This window comes from Xenopus tropicalis, chromosome 4 (assembly GCF_000004195.4).
Source record: "Xenopus tropicalis strain Nigerian chromosome 4, UCB_Xtro_10.0, whole genome shotgun sequence".
Lineage (NCBI taxonomy): Eukaryota > Metazoa > Chordata > Amphibia > Anura > Pipidae > Xenopus > Xenopus tropicalis.
This window is the reverse complement of record NC_030680.2, coordinates 83602882-83624625: the sequence shown is the minus strand read 5'-3', so window position 1 is coordinate 83624625 and position 21744 is coordinate 83602882. Positions and strand designations below refer to the sequence as shown.

At 37.8% G+C, this 21744-nt stretch overlaps 1 protein-coding gene across 1 annotated transcript in view; it reads left to right on the top strand.

Moving 5' to 3' along the window:
* The first annotated feature begins 1189 nt into the window (after nt 1–1189).
* The window catches only part of LOC101732940 (interleukin-12 receptor subunit beta-2), a 36959-nt gene continuing 16404 nt past the window's right edge, over nt 1190–21744 (top strand). Inside the window, exons 1-8 of the mRNA XM_004914317.4 lie at nt 1190–1470; nt 3361–3492; nt 4351–4614; nt 5089–5203; nt 6073–6212; nt 14478–14614; nt 16841–16988; nt 19770–19849. Of these exons, the coding sequence (XP_004914374.2) occupies nt 1287–1470; nt 3361–3492; nt 4351–4614; nt 5089–5203; nt 6073–6212; nt 14478–14614; nt 16841–16988; nt 19770–19849 (1200 nt within the window). The 5' untranslated portion in view covers nt 1190–1286. The remainder of the gene's footprint in view (nt 1471–3360; nt 3493–4350; nt 4615–5088; nt 5204–6072; nt 6213–14477; nt 14615–16840; nt 16989–19769; nt 19850–21744) is intronic.

The window sequence follows — 21744 nt, the reverse complement described above, 5'->3', positions numbered from 1 at the left end:
AATGGGTACAATTGCAGAACACAGCTGGTAAAAGCATTTCATGAGCACCGATTCAGATATATGCACACTTTAAGGATCAAAACTACTTGCCCTTTTTCCCATGCCCCCCTCCCACTCTGCAGTGCTGCTATTTCTCATTAGGCTGCAGGCATAACCTTGGTGCCATCTGTTCCAACCAGCCAGATAATAGAAGATTCAGCTTAGAAACCACTCCCATTTTGGATATTAAACCAATCGCATTACAATCAGACCTAGAGGGCGGGAGTTTCAAGATTAGAATCTCCTTCCATTTAGTTGGAAAAAGGCAGGCAGGGTGCCAGTGAGCAAACAGTGTTATGGTCCCTGCCTACAGCCTTATATTGCATCCTGATCGCATTATTGGTTTGTAAAAACACAGTGAGTTGGTGACACAGTAGTGTAACACATGTACTGTATATCCTATGGTGGGGGACAATATATAATACACAGGGTTAGGGAGAAAGGTTACATTTTGGGGGAGAGGGGAGGAAGGCAAAAAAGGGGTGTCATATAATGTAAATAACTTAATAAAGTTATTTGTCAATGCAGATACAACTGGAAGCAGTATCTATCCCTTGCTACCCTGCTGGTTCTGACTACTGACACAATATAGCAGTCATCCTCATGCTTCTTCACAATTTTGTTTATCAGTGGGTTTCAGTTACATTGTTCAAAAGTCAGAATTGCCAAGGCAGAGAATAGAAAGGGGAAAAAAGATACTACTTTCAATATTAATTATATTTATAAATTAAACATGGAAATTCTGTAATTACTGCATAGTGGGAAGGTACTTAGAATTTCTTCCTTTAGGCAAAATATTAAGTTTGGGTTTACTTTGATTAGAGTACGGAGGGAAGAAAATAAGGTGAGGTTATCAGAAGAATAAATGGGAGAAAAGGAGAGAGGGAAAAAACAGCAGAAGGAGGAGACAGTTAAAAATTAAATGCAGACAGGTATAAATAGCGAAACATATCCAAATTTTCTAAAGAGTAGAGAGCAGACACCTTGAAGTAAAAGAGAGAAGCAAAACAAGCCAAATACATAACCGGGGGAATAAAAGTGATATTTTGGTGAGTTGCCACCTGACACACAGAGCAGCAGGCTAGTCTCAGCAGTACATAGGCATGCCCCTGCAATGTATAGCGAGTGAGATGGTTTCCTCTCAGTGACGATGCAGCAGAAGGAGAACTAATGAAGTCACTAACGGAATCATTCACACAGGCGAGTATGTCCCCAGGCACTGAGAGGAGGAGGAGGAGGGATTGCACATGTGCGCATTCTGCTGCTGCCACACAACTACACATGGCTCTGGGTTTGTCAGAGCACATACAGCACTCAGCCTGACTGCTACATGGTTACACCGGCCATGCTTACATCTAGGGAGCCAGTCTGTTCCGGTCCTGACAGATGTTCTGGATACAGCGGATGGGCTACTCAATGCTACTGATCAGGGTGAGTAATCTATCTATATATCAATATCTCATCTCTCTCATAATGATCTATATTTGTGTCTATCAACTCTCTGCCTATCTTTCAAAATCTATCTGTCTATCATCATCTCTTTATACAGCTATCTGTCTATAATCTGTCTCTCAATATGCCTGCCTACCTCTATATCTTAGCTTTGTATTGAGTAGAACTAAGAATTCTTGTTGGTACATAAAATATATAATAAAAATCGGCTAGTACTCCTCAGTCTGTAAAAAAAAATATATATATATATATTTATATGTTTTTTAATTCTTTCCTGCCCTTCTAATCTTTGTTGCCTATTAAATATTAGCTTTTACACATACCCTAAAAGTAAATTTGGGAGGTAAAGCTTTTCCGAGGTCACGCTGTTGGATCAGTCGCAACGTTAGTTAATAAAATTAACAAAAGTATTTACAAAAAGTTGATGCTGAAAAATCAAACACTTTTTGTGAAATGTGTCTGTTTTTCCACGTTTTAACCATTCATGGCCAGGTTTTAGGCAGAGTGCCTTTTGTAATTGGTTAATATGCAAATGACAGTATATTGTGTAATCATTAGTTGGTTTTCCCATTGAGATTGGAGATATTTGCCTTGAATTTTTTACTAACCACAACTCCCCAAATGACACCATTGTTTCAGATATTGGGTCACATTAGAAATGCCTACAAGCTGCAGATTTGCTAAAGGCCCCTCAATACTATTTCTGAGGCTCTTTATAAAATTCTTCATAGGCGGAGGGTGACTTTTTTATTTGGGTAAAGAGTGGCCATACATAGACTGACCTAAAGCTAATGTGAGACTTAGTGGATTCACTGCGTAAATTCACTAACTCTTATGGTTCCCACTGACTTCCAGGGATACTGTGCAAAAGTGCAGGCAGAAGTGTTTTTTTCATCCTAAAATGCTTAGGACTAGTGATGAGTGAATCTGTCTCGTTTCACTTTGCCATAAAATTCGGCAAACAGCAAGAAAATTCGGTAAACAGTGAAATATTTGCAAAATGCATTTGTCAGGTGATTTTTTTGTCGCCCGTGTATTTTTTGTCACCCGCATCTATTTTTTGTTGCCGCAACTATTTTTTTGACGCCTACACTTTTTTTGCCAGGACGGCGCCAAATATTGACGTGACTGCGCCCAATTTGACGCGCAACAAAAAAATTACGCGCAAATTTTCACATAAGTTTTGCTAAACAATTCGCCAAATTATGCGGAAATTCACTGCGAATCCATGCCTGGTGAAAAAATTCGCTTGTCACTACTTAGGACGTAAAAGTATTTATACATGCAGCTTAAATGTGTTTTAGTTAGTTTTATAGCATATATATATATATAGCATTTATATTGTAAATCTTAGGGGCACATTTACTAAGACACGAATCTGAACCGAATTGGAAAAATTCCGATTTGAAAACGAACATTTTGCGACTTTTTCGTATTTTTTGCGATTTTTTCGGCGTCTTTACGACTTTTTCATTACCAATACGATTTGCACGAAAAAACGCAAGTTTTTCATAGCCATTCCGAAAGTTGCGCATAATCTGCCGATTTCTTTGTAGCGTTAAAACTTAAAAGGTGCGACGTTTCGCGCAAGTTTTAACGCTACGAAAAAAGCGCAACTTTTTGCACAAGTTTTAACGCTACGAAAAATCGCCAGATTTTGCGCAACTTTCGGAATGGCTACGAAAAACTCGCGTTTTTTCGCACAAATCGTATTAGTAACGAAAAAGTCGCGACATTTTTCTGAAAAAATCGCAAAATACCGATCATTACGAAAAAAACGCAATCGGACGCATTTGGCCCGTTCGTGGCTTAGTAAATGTGCCCCTTAGTCTAGACCTGGTCATTACCCATGTTTTTCTCACATTTCAGGATCACTGGTGAAAGAAGAGTATATTCTCCATTTTTATCATCAAAATGATCTGCTGATGGAGAGGGGGCTTCAAATAAAATGGATTATCTTTAATGTGACAGTTCTGTGGCTTCTGATGAAAACAGGTCCAGGTTGGTGCAAATGCCATTAGCTGATTTAAGAACAGAGGCACATAGTGAAATTAAAAGAACAATGAAATATACAGAAGAGCACACTATAATCGAGATAAACAGTAAATGCTCTCCATTCACTTGTTAATTGTAGTGTGCAACAAATATAATTTGTATATAGCTGTCCAATCTACTTCAACACACAAACACATCTCACAAGCTGCAGATTCATTAGAAAAGGGACCTGTGTCATACTAAATAATTCAGATACACAAAGTACCATAATTGCAATTAGTATAATATTTTAATGAGGACCAATTTCTAATTGATAATTAATATTATGTACATGAAAAAAATATGCAAAATACATAAATAATGCTTTTTTTTTACCATTTTCCACTGGATGGTAATAATACTAATAGTAACTAATTGGAAGTGCCAGCCTGATATTCTATCCTTTATAGCAGTGATCCCCAAACCAGGGGTTCATGAGCAACATGTTGCTCCCCAAACCCCTTGGATTGTTGCTCCCAGTGGCCTCAAAGCAGTTGCTTATTTTTGTATTCCTGACTTGGAGGCAAGTTTTGGTTGCATAAAAACCAGATGTACTGCTAACCAGAACTTCACGTAGGCTGCCAGTCCACATAGGGTTTACCAAATAGCCAATCACAGCCCTTATTTGGTGCCCTCATGAACATTTTTCATGCTTGTGTTGCTTCCCAACTTTTTTTACATTTGAGTGTGGCTCACAGGTAAAAAAAGATTGGGGATCCCTGCTTTATAGTGAGAACAAACTTAAAATGGAGAAAGCAAAGCACTGGCTTTTAAACAAAGTGTATATAATTGCATATTTACCCTTAACCAAATCTGTTTTTCTAGTGTTGAGTAATTTGGGAATAGTAACTGCCAGTCCTGGGGTTCTCCTGCCTCTGACCTCCTCAGTCAATATTAGCTGCTCTCTCTCATGGATTGCTGGAAGTCTCAAGATTAAGAAAAAAAACAGCACCCACGATTTCTTCATAAGGCAGCTTTTCAACACCAACACAATCACCGTACATGACAGGGACCTGTCTCCTCGGAAGGCAACATATATGTGTCTTGCCGATAAAAAAATTGTGAATGGAATATACGTGGAGGCTGGAAGTAAGTATATTTGATACAATAAAAACTGTACCTTAGTATATTCATGAACACTGCTTTACTTGGCTCCATAAATATTGTTCCCTGTGATATTTTTATCTCAAAACACAATGGCATCTTGCAGCAGCCCCTCTGGCATTTGTCAGAATACACAGATAGCCAGTCCGGGCCTGCATGGAAGAGAGGATTAGGCACCCAAGGGCTGACTCCCTAATGTTACCTCCCTAGACACGGACCCTTGGGTGCCTATAGATGAATATGGCCATGGGTCAATGGTCTGAACACTTTTGACAAAGCACTTTGTATAGCTTCAGAGACAATGATGCCAAGTAAGATAATAATAAATAATATTTATAATATATTATATATATATAATAATCAAATAGTATATATATAATAATCATATAGTAAGAGGACAACATGGAAGTTGCTGCGTAGGATCTTACACTTTTTGTTTGCTGTGTCTTTTATATACAGGATCTCCAGATCGACCAAAAATTGTGAACTGTGAGCAGGAAGGTGCATTAGGAAGGATTTACTGCATATGGAAAGAAGGAAGGGAGACTTTCATCCAGACCAGTTACACGCTGCAGTTGAGTACCATTATTCACACAAATAACAATGAAATGGCAATTGTGCACATACATTTGGACATTATTTGGACATTTTTTTCATATATATTTCAAAAAATCTTGGAATTAAATAACACACATACACATATATATATTTATATTTGTATGCCTTTATATAATGTTTTTTTAATGTTAGCTTTACTTCCTGATTAATAATTGCTTGCTGCTATAATGTACATAGGGACATCTGCATTGAAAATGACAAGCTTAATACCATAGGTCGCTAGAAATGTGACTGAATTAGCAGCAAATAGTGTTCATGTCTCATTTTAGCTGTGTTTCATTAGAGAGAAGCTGCTATAAATGCTTTATCTGCTCTTTGTTCATATGTATCCAACTTTTAGTGAGTAGGCCTAAAACTGGTGACTATTGACCTCACTTTTTTTTTTTTTAGATCAGCTCATGAGATATTTATATAAACATTAGCAAAGCAACAACAACAGTATACACTAGACAGTTCATTTATGACTGCAACCTCAGTTGCTATCATGCAAAAATCGAAGCAGTTGTTGCACATATTGACCTGGCCCCATTTTTCCATTCTGGTACTTGTGCTAAACACATCAGGCCCAGTCGCACCAAGCACAACTCCCCTCACAGCTGCAATAATGCTAGAATTTAGGAGTTATAGTTTAAAAACATGATGAATTGCGTCATGCACAATTTGCACACTGCAAAAGTGAGCCCTTATGTGTGATCCTGCTTTTAAATTACACAAAGCTCACACTATATACAAAGTTTGTTCCTGCTCTGGTAAACTCAATGTTTAAACACACAAAATATATTTTTAAAACCAATACTAAAAGAAAACCCCAAACTTTCTTTCTAGGTTATGGCAGCGGAGTAGTGAACTTAATGTCACTGTTGACAGCATGAGGCTTGGTGGTGAATATATTGCTGTGATTACAGCATCCAATGGACTTGGAAGTAACTCTTCGCGGCCTTATGCATTTACCTACTTTGATGCAGGTACGCAAAAGACAAAAGGAGGAAGAGAAACATTTGTAGCCATTTAACATATATTTACATAGAAAGATTGTTAGCTTGATTTGCTTAAATGGCCAGTGTACTTTTATTTATTATTCTGTACAGGACCATATACATTTTTTACTTTGGGTTTTGTTTCATAAAAGTGTTGGGTAATATAATAAAAGGCATTAAGTTTTCCCAGGAGCAGTAACCTATAGCTACCAATCAGCAGGTAGCATTTACTGGTCACCTGTTTAAAAGCAAACATGTTATTTGTTGCTATAATTTACTGCAGATGGGCAAACTTACTTGGGGTCATTTATAAAGTTTGTTCAATGCATATTTTTTCACGAATGGTTGTTTTGTGCATGTTTTCCCCTAAACGCTTACATTTTGCACTGCTGTGCATGCCTTTTCTTTTTTGTCAATTGCAGTGAAATGCAAATTGCGCACAAAAATTGACAAATAAGATTGCGGTTTGCATCAGAATGCCCTCTGTGCATGTATATTGTGTGTGAATATAGCGCCAATTTCCCTTTGCTAATATAAATTTGCAATTTACTAAATCAGTTCAGCGAATATCTTTTCAGCCACCTAAGTTGTGGCCTAACATGGATTCAGAGTGTGCACATAAATATTTGCAATTTGCAAATATGCCATATATAAAAAGCTTTTAAGGACATTCGCACTGCGAATAAAAATTATGTTTGCACATTAAATGCACCAATTTCGTCCAGCTTTATAAATATAATCACGGGCAGAGCTTATATGTTCACTGTCCGAATAACACATACACAGACACATACAAACACACATATCTTTAAGGAGCAATTTAGTCAGTTTGACTGGATTGCTAAAATAGAGCTATAAAAACAAAAGCGATACAATTGCGTTTCTCGGCTTCTGGTCATCTTGTGGTTTGAAACAGGAACAAGGCATTAGAACATGCAGTATGGTTAGAATTGTTATTGTTTCCTGTGCTATATTACACCTGTATTATGAATTTCATTGTTTCATTGTGAAACACACTATAAGTATTTCATTACTGAAGAAACTAGTAAAGCTTCTTATACCCCTTAACCACATTATAGGAAACAAGATTGATGAAAGTGTATAAATTTTCCTTTATGTACCAGGAAATGTGCCAGGTTGCTTTTCAGTTCATTGTCTCTGTATAAACGAAATGGATAATAAGAACCTGCCCAGCAGTACCTTGTATGGGTAATAAGGATATGGGGATTCCTAGGTGCACTGTACCCTCATTTTAGCCCTAGATTATCTACATATCCAGATGACATCCCTCAAAAACAAATGCAGAAGGTCCATATGAACAAGCTTGGCCACCTGATATGTAGGGTCAACTGGAAGATGACACTGGTTGCTTCAGTGCACACTGAAGCAGATACTTATGAGTACTGAGCTTTAAAAATGTATGTCAGAAAAGAATACTTTCCCCATGTTGCAAGCGTCTCTATTACTGAATTATTAATAGCTATGGACTCTCAGCCCTACTTCCTGTAAGGTGCTAGTACAGCCACTGCTTGTTTCGCAAGGGTGTGTGCTTTTTCTTGTAATTCTCTTTTTGCACTTGCCTCAAACCATTAGAAGCCACTAGACAAGTTCTGGGCACCTGCAAACTGCACATACTTGCCCACAATTCAACAGAAGCAGCAGGAAATATACAATCTTGTTGGTTGCTAGACATGGTGCAAATGTTATGCCTTTCATTACATTAACCTAAATTGGCTGTTTAGATCTTCTGGCTAATTACACTGCTGGGATATCATAAAATTTTTATCAAAAAGCCTCAGGCCCGTATTTATATATAGACCTAGGGCAGCAGCTTTAGGTGGTAGCCATAGGGTGCCTATATAATAAGTACATTTTTTGTAAGAAATAAAAAGAAATAGGGGGTGAGGGGTACCATGTGCATTGTGATATCATGCTGAATCGGAAATGATGTTACAAGCACCCGTGCGCATGCATGGTTCAGTAGGTCCAGTGCCTAGAGTGATGTCGAAATAAGCACAGGTATGGGACCTATTATCCAGAATGCTCAGGACCTGGGGATTCCCAGATAAGGGAGAGATTAGTCACTGTGATTTTTAAAAAACGAGTTCCAGCAACAAGTCGCTCATTTTGTCTCTACATAGACAAGAATATAAATCGCCAGCATCTAAACCAGCGATCCTACTTTAAATCGCTTATCACTCCAAATCGATATGAGACCCTTTTTCGAGCGATTTTACAAAGAAAGCATTGTCATTAAAAACAACTGGAATCGCTGAACGTCATAGGCGGAGGGCCTATAGCTAATGTGAGACTTAGTGGATTCGCTGCTGGTGTAAAAAATTAACCTCCCAACTACCTCTTGCCGTTCCCACTGACTCCCAGGGATACTGTACAAAAGTGCGGGTGGGGGTGCTTTTTTTTACCCTAAAATGTTTAGGATGTAAAAGTATTCATACGTGCACTTCTGTTAGGGGATCTGCAAACATTTGTGTTTGTGATCAGTTAGCTTCAAGGGGTAGTTCGCATTCAAATTCACTTTTATTTTTAATGGTTTTTCAGTTATTTAGCTTTTTGTTCAGCAGCTCTCCATTTGGTATTTCAGCAGCTATCTGGTTGCTAGGGTCTTATTTACCCTAGCAACCAGGTAGTGGTTTAAACAAGAGATGGAAATATGAATAGTTAAGGGGCCTACTTGGAAAAATAAGTAATACAAAATTATAATAATAATAAAATTGTAGCCTCACAGAGCAATATTTTTTGGCCCCCATTTGAAATCTGGAAAGAGGCAGAACAGAGGCAAATTATTCAAAAAAATTAATTAGGAAGACCAATTGCAAAGTTGCTAGGAATAGGTAATTCTATAACATACTAAAGGTTAACTTAAAAGTAAACCACCGCTTTAGATGTGTTTATGTTAGTTTTATAGCAAGAAAGGCAGTGGGTACTGACTCCCCATTATATGCAGTGAGACGCAGTCCGCATTTACAAAACCAGCACATTATATACAGTGAAATACAGTGGGTACTGATGCCAGATATTCAGGCCCTGGCACTATAACACTGGCACTGATACATAGTACCTGCGTATAGTGCCTGCGTATAGTACCTGCGTATAGTACCTGCGTATAGTACCTGGGTATAGTACCTGTGTATAGTACCTGTGTATAATACCTGTGTATAGTACCTGCGTATAGTACCTGCGTATAGTACCTGCGTATAGTACCTGCGTATAGTACCTGCGTATAGTGCCTGCGTATAGTGCCTGCGTATAGTGCCTGCGTATAGTGCCTGCGTATAGTACCTGCGTATAGTACCTGCGTATAGTACCTGCGTATAGTACCTGCGTATAATACCTGCGTATAATGCCTGCGTATAGTACCTGCGTATAGTACCTGCGTATAGTACCTGTGTATAGTACCTGTGGGATGAAAACTGCAGCAAAAGTTGAGAGTTGGTTCTTAGGTAAAGTTACAGCTGCAGATTCTTCTTTTCAGTCTTGCAAGTTTGCAAAATCTCCCGATCCCTGTGTGCATCTGTGCTCTGATTGGTCAATTTTACTGTCTGGCAAGAAAGCTGTGCTCTGATTGGACAATCCACAAGAAGAAAGATCCAATCGGAGCACAGCAAAATGGGCTTGCAGAAACAGATTTCCAGGACAGTGCAGAAACGGAGTAAGATTTTTTTTTGTTTTTGTTTTTTTTTTAATGTGCCAAGCAGGTTTGGGGAGGCTTAGCCTACCCTAGCCTTATGGAAATCCGCCTATGCTGAACGTAAAACCCAATGAATGTAATTTCTAATTGTGGGTAGAGAATATGACACCTGGATTTGTGGGAAATAGGATCACTCTGATGTTGAAATCTCTAGTAATCACTTGTTAGGATAAGACAACTCGCTTTTTAAAAATTGCAGCAACTAAATCTCCCTGTGGGACATTAGCCTTAGTCTATTAAAATTAAACCCAATAGGACTGTTTCCCTCCAATTATCTTAGTACAAGGTACTGTTTTATTATAACAAAGATATATTTATATATATATATATATCTGCCTAATTTGCTGTCATTGCCTTCATGAGGTGACTCTAATCCTCCATGGTATCTGTAGTCACTAAAGCATACCTCCCAACATTTGAAAAGTAGAAGGAGGGAGAAATATATAGAATTTTTTCTAGACCACACCCACTTTGTGGCCACGCCACCCCCCCCCAAAAAAAAACCAGGCCCATTTTACAAAACCACACCTGAAAAGCAGAACACGCACGGTGACCCCAATCATATTATGACATATTGTGGCCCTAAGATTTCATATGCATGTGGCATCTGTATATCATGACAGACTCATGACAGACATTGGTAGCCAGGGCCCACAGCTTCTGCACCGTGAATGGCTAAATGTTAGAACTGAACTGAGCGGCGCAGAAGCTGCGGTGCTAGCCAGAGACTGAGTGTGACGTCATGGGAGCAGAGAACTTTAGACTGTCCGGAACTGCAGGACAGGGTGGCGGAATCGGGACTGTCCCGCGTAAAGTGGGGCAGTTGGGAGGTGTGAAAAGAAAACATGCCTCCGCCTAGTTTAGGTTGCCCACCCACAGTGCTACTTCATGCAGGCTAATCTGCATCTAAAATTCTACCTAAACAAAAAAGTGGTGTGGTAGCCAAAGAGCCAAAGCAACTTTTAACATAATCACATTTATTTTTCCCTGTCAGATTTTTGTGTGATTTCCATTGGAACTGAATCTGTGGGTATACACAACCACAGGCTTCCCCTCCTCCTTTATATTATGCTTGTGTTCCTGTTGTATTTCTTTTGGCTCAATGCGCCTTTCTTGTTATTTTACTGGTGCAAGGGACAGATAAAATCTTGTTGCTGAAACGATGTTAGTTGCCATTCTGTCCCATACATGTTATTTCAGTACGTATATAATTGTTCGCCGGATTTCACACTTCAGTTAGTGTTTTCCACTTAAAAAGTACCAGCATTGGTGCGACCATGCATTTCCTATTCAGTTAAATAGGCGGTTGCTGCTGCAAATCATGTTTATCAACACTAAGGAAAAAAGTTGCAAAACAGCAGGCTTGTTTGAAACATGGGTTCTCAATAAACATGATTTGCAGCAGGAGGTAACTGGGGTTGATTATGAGCACTACACATTAACTGACTTAAAATAAGCTGCGTGACATTAGTGTTATGTTGCATTGAAGGTTTTGGGTGAAGACACACAGAGTTACTAGTAGCAGCTATTTGTCACAACTACTAAAATAGACAATGCTGATCATTTGCTGATAATTGTCTATAATTGTCTATAGGGTTTAGCAGGGGTAATTCTTAATATTGTCTATGGCAGTGTACTGGCACTTACTGGCATTTAGTAGCCGTGACAAGTAGCTGCCACTTAGTAGCTGCATGTGTCTTCACCCATAACCAATCTGTGCTACATAAGCTGTTGTTGATCTAGCAGCCAGATCTAGATGGCCATACATGTAGCAATGTTGATCTTTTTTGTGATCATCAGTCAATTGACGAGACGACCAATATCCGCAGCTTTGGCGCCTCATTGATCCGCCATACACGCACTGAATATTGTATGAAACAAGGTTTTGTACGATATCATCGGTGTGTGTATGGCCAGCTTTACAGTACAACAGCTACAATAACAGCTCAGAACTGCAGCCTGAACATGGCTGGTATAAAGAATTAACCTTATTTTTTTAATGGAACATTTACTTAAAGCTCAGCATAAAGACATGTAACCTGAACTATAATGTTCTGTTTGAAAAAAAAACAATTAAACAAGTGTTACTTTTTCTTTTAATATACAGTTGCTTTTAAAGGAACAGTAACACCAAAAAATGAAAGTGTATAAAAGTAACTAAAATATAATGTGCTGCTGCCCTGCACTGGTAAAAGTTGTGTGTTTACTTCAGAAAGTCTACTATAATTTATATAAATAAGTTGCTATGTAGCCATGGAGGCAGCCATTCAAAGGAGAAAAGGCACAGGCACATAGCAGATAACAGATAAAACACTATTGTATTCTACAGAGCTTATCAGTTATCTGCTATGTAACCTGTGCCTTTTCTCCTTTTTTCCAGCTTGAATGGCTGCCCCCATGGCTACACAGCAGCTTATTATATAAATTATAGTAGTGTTACTGTAGCAAACACCCCAGTTTTACCAGTGCAGGGCAACAGTGCATTATATTTTTATTACTTTAAAGCTCTTTCATTTTTTTGGTGTTACTGTTCCTTTAAGATCCTTAAAGGACAAGGAAAGGCTAAGTCACTTGGGGGTGCCAAAATGTTAAGCACCCCCAAGTGACTTTAATCGCTTACCTGGTGCCCCTGTTAGGAGAAAACAGCACCAGCCTGGGGTACCTGGAGCGCAGCGCTTCCTCCTTCCTGCTTCGTTTTGGAAGGACTAAACGATAGGCGCTTGCGCAGTAGAGTGAAAAGCCGACTTCTCTATGTGCGCACGAGCGAAGACAGAGGGAGGAAGCGCTGCAGCTACCCCGGGCTGGTGCTGTTCTCTCCTAACAGGGGCACCAGACGGGGGAAAAGTTGGCGATTTAAATCACTTGGGGGTGCCTAACATTTTGGCACCCCTAACTGACTTTGCCTTTTCTTCTCCTTTAAAGGAATAGTTCTGTGTAAAATTGAAACTGGGTAAAATAAACAGCCTGTGCAAAATAAAACGTATTTCTAATATAGGCAAAAATGTAATCTATAAAGGCTGGAATGAGCAGTTGTCTAACATAATAGCCAGAACACTACTTCCTTCTTTCAGCTCTCTAACCTCTTAGTTAGTCAGTGACTTTAGGTGGGTGAGGGCCACATGGGACATAACTGGTCAGTTATTTTTGTAAACAGAAAAGAAAAGCAAAAACTGAGCAGTTATGTCCCATATGGCCCCCCACAAGTCACCAGTTGGTTACTGACTGCTAACAGCTTAGAGAACCTTAAAGGAGGAAGTAGTGTTCTGGCTATCATGTTATCTGCTCACTCCAGCCTTTATAAATTTCATTTTTGGCTAACCAGCTATATTGAAAACATTTTTTATTTTACCCAGTTTCATTTTTACACTAAACTGTTCCTTTAACAAACTTACAGTATTGTATAAGTATTTACCCGCTTGTTTTATTATGCATTTTGTTGTATTACACCTTGAAAATGAAATTAATTTAACTGGGATTTTTCCCATTTTACAACTCATACCAAAAACACTGAAGGTGCAAATCATATATCATATACATTAATCAATTTTACAAAAAATATTTGTTGGGTGCATAAGTATCCACTCTTACCCCATGTCAATATTTTGGTAGAACTTTGGCATAATTACATTCCAACTTTAAACACTGCTCAGGAGTAATTTAGGCCCATTCTTCTAGACAGATTTTCTTTTTATGCGCAGTATAGTCGATTGACACTTGTACACCTTATATTCAAATTGTTCCCAGTTTATCAACTGGCTTTTTCTGTGCAGTTAAAGGACATTTACCTTTTTGTTCTCGAGCCACTGCAATGCTGCTTTGGCCCTGTGCTTGGGATCAGTGGGCTCATTTATAAACACTGGGCAAATTTAACCCTGGGCAGTTACCTATAGCAACCAATCAGTGATTAGCTTTTTCGGGCCAGCTGCAAGTAGAACAATACAATCAAACATCTGATTGATTGCTATGGGTAACGGCCCAGGAGCAAATTTGCCCAGTGTTTATAAATGACCCGCAGTATCATGTTGGGACTGGGTAGAGGTACAGAATGCAGACTCATGCAGCTATGGAGACATTATAATTCTGCAGATAACCTAGCCATCTTTCACTGAGACAGTGCAATAACACATGCAAAACCTGGTAGTTGGCTCCTACCAGGAGACAATTAAATAAAAACACTGCATGGTTGCTGGGGGCAGGCAGTGGAGTATAGCCAACATAGTGAATTTGTATTATGGTGCAGTCAAATGCATGTGGACATAAGCTGCTACTGTTACTTCAGTAAACAACATTGCACATACCTGTAGCCTTGGTGGATTGCTGGGAGATACTTTAAGAGGCCTTTATGTAGCCTGGATCAAACCTGAAACCACAAAAATATGACAAGTATGTGACAATGATCTTGTACACAGCACACCACACAAAAGAATGCCTACTGAGAAAGTAATTAGTGAGGCTACAGTAAGTGGGCTCCCAGGTCAGATATGTAAGGTTCTGAGACAGATTGCAGCAGCCAACATCTAAGAATTTTCTTTTGCCCTTCTCAGTGATTCCGCACCCACCAAACAAGACAATCGTGTGTGACACCATTTCAAGCAACTGCATTGTAACCTTGCAAGACTCTCAAAATTCATCCCACTTCCAAATAAGATATCGGCCTGCTGATGGCACAAAGTGGCAATGGGTAACATTTATATTTCTTTTCATTAGTTCTGTTCTTCTTCCTTCCTGATACTTCTGTACAAGATGCAAATGACGTTCCATTTTGACTTCCCAGAAAATGTTGATTGCTTCAGTAATATATCTTTATAGTAACTACTAAAGGTTCTTCAACTATATGCAGTTTCTTGTTTAACTTAAGAAAGTTCTTTTATTATACAGTTTTTTATGTCTGGGTGACAGGTCCACTTTAAGCAGATAGTGGAGGAATTGCTTTCATGTTCTTCTTATGCACAGGCACTAGAGATGGGTTCAGTCTTCTGCTCCTGTTTTGCAAAAGTGGTGGATTCATTGTTTCTCTCCTGTTCTGCTTTGCAAGAAGTGGAATCCTCATTTCCCTCCTTCTGTACTATGGAGCTGCTTGAGGTTTTGTTTCCAATTTCTTCATTGCTGCAGGATTGTATTTTTAATTCTGGATCCACCTTTTCATCATTTAAATAGATAATGGAGGACTCATTTTTCTGTTCCTCTGTGGCAAATGTATTGGAGCAGTATTTGGTTTCCTGGTCATCCTTTGCATGGGTGGAGTCAGGCTTACTTTTCTCCAACTCTTTTGTGTAGTAGTGAAGTCACTGATTATTTCATGTTCCAGTTTGTAAGAATTGGAGAGTTCATTTTTCTCTTCCTCTTTTATACAGGGAGTTAAACTGTTCTTAATTTTTTCGTCTATGAAGCAAGGTGTAGATTTTCTTCAAATTCCTCCTCGTCTTTACTATTTTTGGTTATTTTTGTACTTTTCTTACATTTTGGAAGACATTGACTAAATATTTGTTTGTTACACACATTTGTAAAAAGATTAAGAAATCGTTTGTAAAGTTTCCAGCATGTAAGGCCTATTTCACCAGGAACTCCTCAGTTTTGGTTGCTGTTTGTCTTGCCAAGCTTTACCCCTTGGTGAAAAGTATTAGCACCCTAAATTATGAAGATGGGTAATCCAAATCGCCTTATGAAATCTTACATATGGTTGCAGTATTGCAATATGAAGTTCTCAATCTATGTTAGGGTCACAACTGCTGCTGCACCAGGTGGTGGATAGGTTTACAAATAAAACAGAACACTGGAAGCTTAACTGTAGTTTACTAGGTTTCCACAAAAAATAAGTAACTCTACCTTTATAGCACATAGACAGGAACTTTACTGTTGACATTCACAGTACTCCCTGACCATTTTGCAAACATACATTATGTTTGATATTTAGACACTCTATAAATATGCAATGCATATTTTTATAACGGCTTTTATTAGCTTCCCCGCAACTTTCAAATAAATAATTAACAAAGCAACACACAACTTTTCTAAAATGTTTTCTTTATGTCACTGTGCATGAAAGTAAAACAACAAAAAAATGTTGTTGCCATTAGGATCTAAATTATCCGTCGGGTATAGTGTCACTATGATGTCACATGATTAAACCTATAGCTGTTTAGAGTAAAGAAACAAGTGCCCATGTATCTATTTTGCTATTTAGCATATTATATGTTATTGGCCATATGCCTTATGACCACTTCCTGCACACTGTAATATAGTGTTTAGCAGGGGGTGGATCTTTCTCTTTGACCTGCATCTGAGCCTGGGATCAACAAGGGCCTAGAAGTGTACTGCTCTAGAAGGACCAGTACCCCTAGAGAAGTCAGGGACCCCAGTAGAAATAGCTGGGAGTATTACTGGACCACAGTAGCGACAGCAGGGCCGCCTCAGGGGTTCCAGACTTCTGTTTCACGTTTGCCTGTTTCGCATCGGGGGGCAAGGTAGGATTTTTGGCAGATAAATTGCATATTGGAGCCAAGAAATTATGTTGTGAATCCTTTTGGATTCAAAGATTACACATGGTTCCACCAAACGGTCTTAACACTTACTTGTCCTTTAAATGCTTTTTGAATGTCAGATAATGTATATAATATGGTTTATGTTTTTAAATGATTTTATGAACTGGTGGGGAAGGGAAATCATTTAGGACCGACCCTTGTGGGAGTTTTTGGTGCACACATTAAGCGTGCTAAAAAGTGCTATTACTAACTGGGCTAGATATACAAACTTTGACAGACTGATGCATCTATTAAGTACCACTGAGAAACAGAAATAGATTTTTAAAAAAATAAAAATACATATTAATCTTGCGCCATATATTTGCTTCACCCCTAGAAACTATATCCAGTATCTAATATGCAAAATATCTTTTTTAAACTATTAGGTTGAAATTAAAAGACGGAACAGCTATACTATGGAGGGTCTGCAGCCATTCACAAGATACAAATTTCAGGTCTCCTGTAAATTCCTGATAGATAGAGGGAAATGGAGCAATTGGAGCCAGCCAATTATAATACAGACTCCAGAAGGAGGTAAGTGTAAAAAATCAGAATCCTGCTGAAAAAGGCCAAATCTTGTCTGAATCCCCAACCGAATTCTGGATTTGGTGCATATCTAGTTTTTTAGCATTTGGAAATAGCATTTATATTGTCCCTAAGGTGTGTAATTATGTGCTGGGGGTTACTGTACTATCCACAGGGGAGGAGGAGCTATATGGATTTAAGGGTATGGCTTAATATTACTTAATTAACTTTTTTCACATATGAGTGAAGGTTGATATCCCTGCAGTAAGCACCAACCATTTGGGTTTTAACTGCGCTACTACCATTAAAAAAGCTCTTGTGATAACATGGGTGTGGTTTGAAGTGGGTGAGGTTTAAAAAAGGGAAGTGGTCAAAACTGGCTTCCATTTTCTGTCCTCCACCATGCAGGCCAGAAAAATTCCATCCCTCAGTACTACACTGGTCTAAGGTATCAATAGGGGCGGAAATACCTGGTAGGAACAGGCGGTGTGACTGCACAAGAACAAATCCCCCTATGCCTGTATACTGGCAGCACAGCAACAGTGCTGCAAGAAAGCACACTGGTCATTAAGGAGAATAAGGAAACGCAAGGTGGGGCCAAATTTTGCCTAAAATGTTGCCTAAACTACTAGCTACGTTGCTAGGTTTCATAGCAGGCTATGCACTATGTGCTTTTAATATCTAAAGTATATTTTGTCTAAATTATTTTAAATATTTGCTGATACTGCCTGTTTGGTTTGTGTTTTCTCCTTTTTTTTGGTAAATATATATCTGTTTGACATCATCAGTTTCTTTTTGATGTATTAAGGGAAGTACCAGAAAAAGTGAGAAGAGGTTTAGTGTGTTTCATTTTCATAAAATTGCACAGGATCTGGAGTTCTCACGCACTTTTCTGTACCTGAAATTCAAAATGTTTTTAATCTGGACCCTTCCAACTCATGGAAAGAAAAGGTCCCAGCATACTTAGGCAAGATTCTCTATATCTATTTCTTTTTCTCAGGAGGTGTTTTGCCAAGTTAAAAAAACTGGCAGATAGCTGCCCCTGAGAGGAATACTTTTCATGAAGAGAGAAGTTGATGTTAGCAGAAGCACTGCTTTTGTGGTCTTATTGAATATGTACCTAGCAGGAGTCTTATGTTTATTACTGGAAATGCAGTAATCACATTGTGGGTACTAGTGGTTGCATACTACCAGTATTTTCACAGCCTAAAAGCCTCATAAATTTATATTGTAAGCCTTACTGGAGCATGGAATGGAATGTTGTGAATGATGTATTAATATTAACATATTAACATATGAGGCTATATTATGGAATAATTAGCACTGATAATGGTACAGTTTATAAAGTTTGCTACCTTAAGGGAAGCATTGCTGGCTGGTAGTTTTCCCTCACCATACTAACACAGTCTCCAGGATCTAATTTATTTTAAATATATATACAGGTAGTATTGGTAGGATCACTTTCTCTTTGGGTTGTGTACAACAGTAGCAACTATCTCACCTGCAACTAACAGTTTGCAAAGTTCTAAATATCATACATGAATTTTGTAATGAAGTATTAGTATTTTGGGTCTTTACATGTTACAAAGTTTAGGTAACTATATGCATATAAGGTATCAGAGTATTCAGAAAACCAATGGAATTTATAATTATGATGTTTTTGTATGTATCCTAGAGCAAATGGGCAATTGCTAATTTTAAAGTTATTTTTTTTAAATACTGTAAAAAAGCCACCAGACATGCATAGAACATATGAGAGCTCATTTACCATAGCTCTGGGTACAAGTGAAAGAGCACTAAATTTGATTATCTGTATCTATTTGTATTTGCGTAATTTAGTTTTAAAAAAATGCACAAATGTCTCCACATTTATTTGAAATATCTGATTATAAAATGCAGAAATAAAAAAAATTGTGGAACCAACACGAGACCGAATACAAATACTATGAAATCTTCCTTTACTCCTCAAAGTAAACCTTGAAGTAAATAGATATTATACAGTTTCCAAAGGACATCTTCTATATGATCTTGTCAGCATTTAGATGGTGTAGTTTTGTATTAGAGTATTTCCTATTGTTCATACTAAAATTTGTGGTTTTAGAGCAATTATTTAAATACACAGGTTTTTGTGCTAATGTTCGATTCAAGGAAAAGAAAAAAAATAAATGTTAATAAATCTGCCCCTAAGCATTGCACTCTTTTTGCCCTTTGCACATCTTGAATTTTTTAGGATTGTAAATTTCAAAATATATACAGTTTGATGAGGGTTACTTTACTGTTAGGGGCATTTGTAACACATGCAGTCAGTTTTATTTGTAGGGGTGGAAGTGCCATACATGAGAATTTGTATGCCTTATTAATATTTTGGGATCTCTGCATGTTACATAGTCATTTGCGTATGTAATATGAAAGCATTCAGAAGAACCATTTATAGCCATTTTTATTATATCTATCTTTTTACAGAAGAACATGTGGGAGGTAAGAGGCAGATATCTTTATTCCCAGTTTTGATTTTGTACATTTGTGTGAATTGCAAAAATTTTCCCCTACAGTCGTATATTTCTTTTTTTTTTAACTAAGATTTTCAAATGGAATTGTAGAAATTCCATTACAAAAAAGCAATTGCATTTTTTGGGGTTTTTTTCTCTGTGATTTTTGGAAACTTTGTAAAAGTAGAAAGGCATATTTGGTCATTATATACCTAAGCCCCAGGTTGTTTTTTTATTTACCAACACGCCTTTTAATTCCCATTAGGACTCACTATTTTTCCTTCCTTTTCATTTAAACTAGTGCCAAGTGGAATGCTCGATGTGTGGTACCGGTTGTGGGATATTGATAGCAACACACAGAAAATTATACTTTTCTGGAAGGTAAGGCTTTCTTGTCAGCTATATCTTTATGTGTGTTTGTTCATGACCATTAAAATCATCAGGCAAAACCACCTCAGAAGATGTGGGTATTCAGACTCTTGACCAAGCTTCATATTTTACTAAACTCTACACTTAAATCTTCTCTATTCTCTTCTAAAATTTGATTCAGTTTGAAAATTGAGATTACAAGTTTAATTTCACTAACCAGAACAGCCTTAAACAAATCTGCCTAGAAAAATTTGGAAAAGTCACTAGGGGTCATTTACTCAGTGAGGCACAGTGTACAAAGTATATTTTCTACCAAACGTTGCTATGTTTCTTTTCTACAATGTAGTGTTTTTATGATAAATCCAGTGTAACTGCACCTGTGAATTGGTAATTTACATGATGCAATGGCAGCTGATGCGTCAAAAGATGGCTGCACTTGATTCTAATGATGCAGGCCGTTGTGGGAACCCTGCACATTAAAGGGCCTGGGTTGGACAAAGCGCTCTGAGTGCATGGAGAGCCTTGATGAATGGCTTATATTTACAAAAGGACTGAGTAAACAGTAGGAGCCCTAAGGTCTAACAGTGTACATATTGGTATATATTTACCCCAAAAGATTTAAAGCTTTTATTGCTGCAAAATGTGGTTCTGCAAAATATTAAAGCATGGGGGAATTAAATACTTATGCAAACAGCATATGCGTGGGTTTTTGCCCCAAAGTAAAAGCTACTTCTAAGGGGCAGATTTAAAAAAAAATGTGTGTTTGTGCAGTTTTCATGAGTTTTTCTGCTCCAGGTATGGGATCCATTATCCGGAAACCCATTATCCAGAAAGTTCCAAATTACAGAAAGGCCATCTCCCATAGACTTCATTATAAGCAAATCATTTTGATTTTTGAAAATGATTTCCTTTTTCTCTGTAATAATAAAACAGTACCTTGTACTTGATCCCAACTAAGATTTAATTAATCCTTGTTGGAGGCAAAACAATCTTATTGGGTTTATTTAATGTTTAAATGAATTTTTAATAAACTTAAAGCTTGGAGATCCAAACTACTGAAAGATCCCTTATCCGAAAGACCCCAGGTCCCAAGCATTCTGCATAACAGATCCCATACCTGTACAACTTAACTCACTTTTTAAAAAAAAAAAAAAAAACCTGTGGATGCGAAAAAAATGCGAAAACCTTGGATTTTTTTTTATAAATAATTTTGTGCGCTTACAAATGAAAAAGAGAAGATGTAAGTCTCTCAAACCATGAATCAAATAAAAATTGTTACAATTTGCCAAGGACAGCTCCCAATGACTTCAACATGACCATGACAGTTTTCAGATGGCATAATTTTACATTTGTGCTTTTCATTGTTTTTTTGTGTAATAAATGGTGAAAAGCTCAAAGAATTCGTGTTTTATCACTAAAAAACATGTCTTAGTAAATGCCCCCCTAGAGGAAACTATTTCAGGGAAATCGCACCGCCGCTTATGCCATCCCACCGGCGATTTACATTTTCAGAGCCCTTAAAATACAAATATCAGAATAATAATTTAAAATAGAACTTGTTTTTAGTAAATTGAGGGGCCAAAGGACTTACTACTTTTACAAGGAATTGTATGCACCAGATGAGTTATTGGGGAGCAAACTATATTTTGCTACACCAATGCTGCCACATCTCTTACTATATATTTTAATGCTCAGAGTACATTACAAATTTTCTGCAGTGCTGTAAACTCTTTATAGAAGAAGCAATACAGCCAGACAAACAAAGCTTGCATTGTGCTGCAGCTAAAGTTAGTATGAGTATGTCTGCAATTGATGTGTGATGCCCACTAAGGTAGTCCTTGGCAGGCCATAGGCATAGAATACTGAAAATTTAGGCAGGCTTAGCTTCCCCAAATAGAGACCAGCTG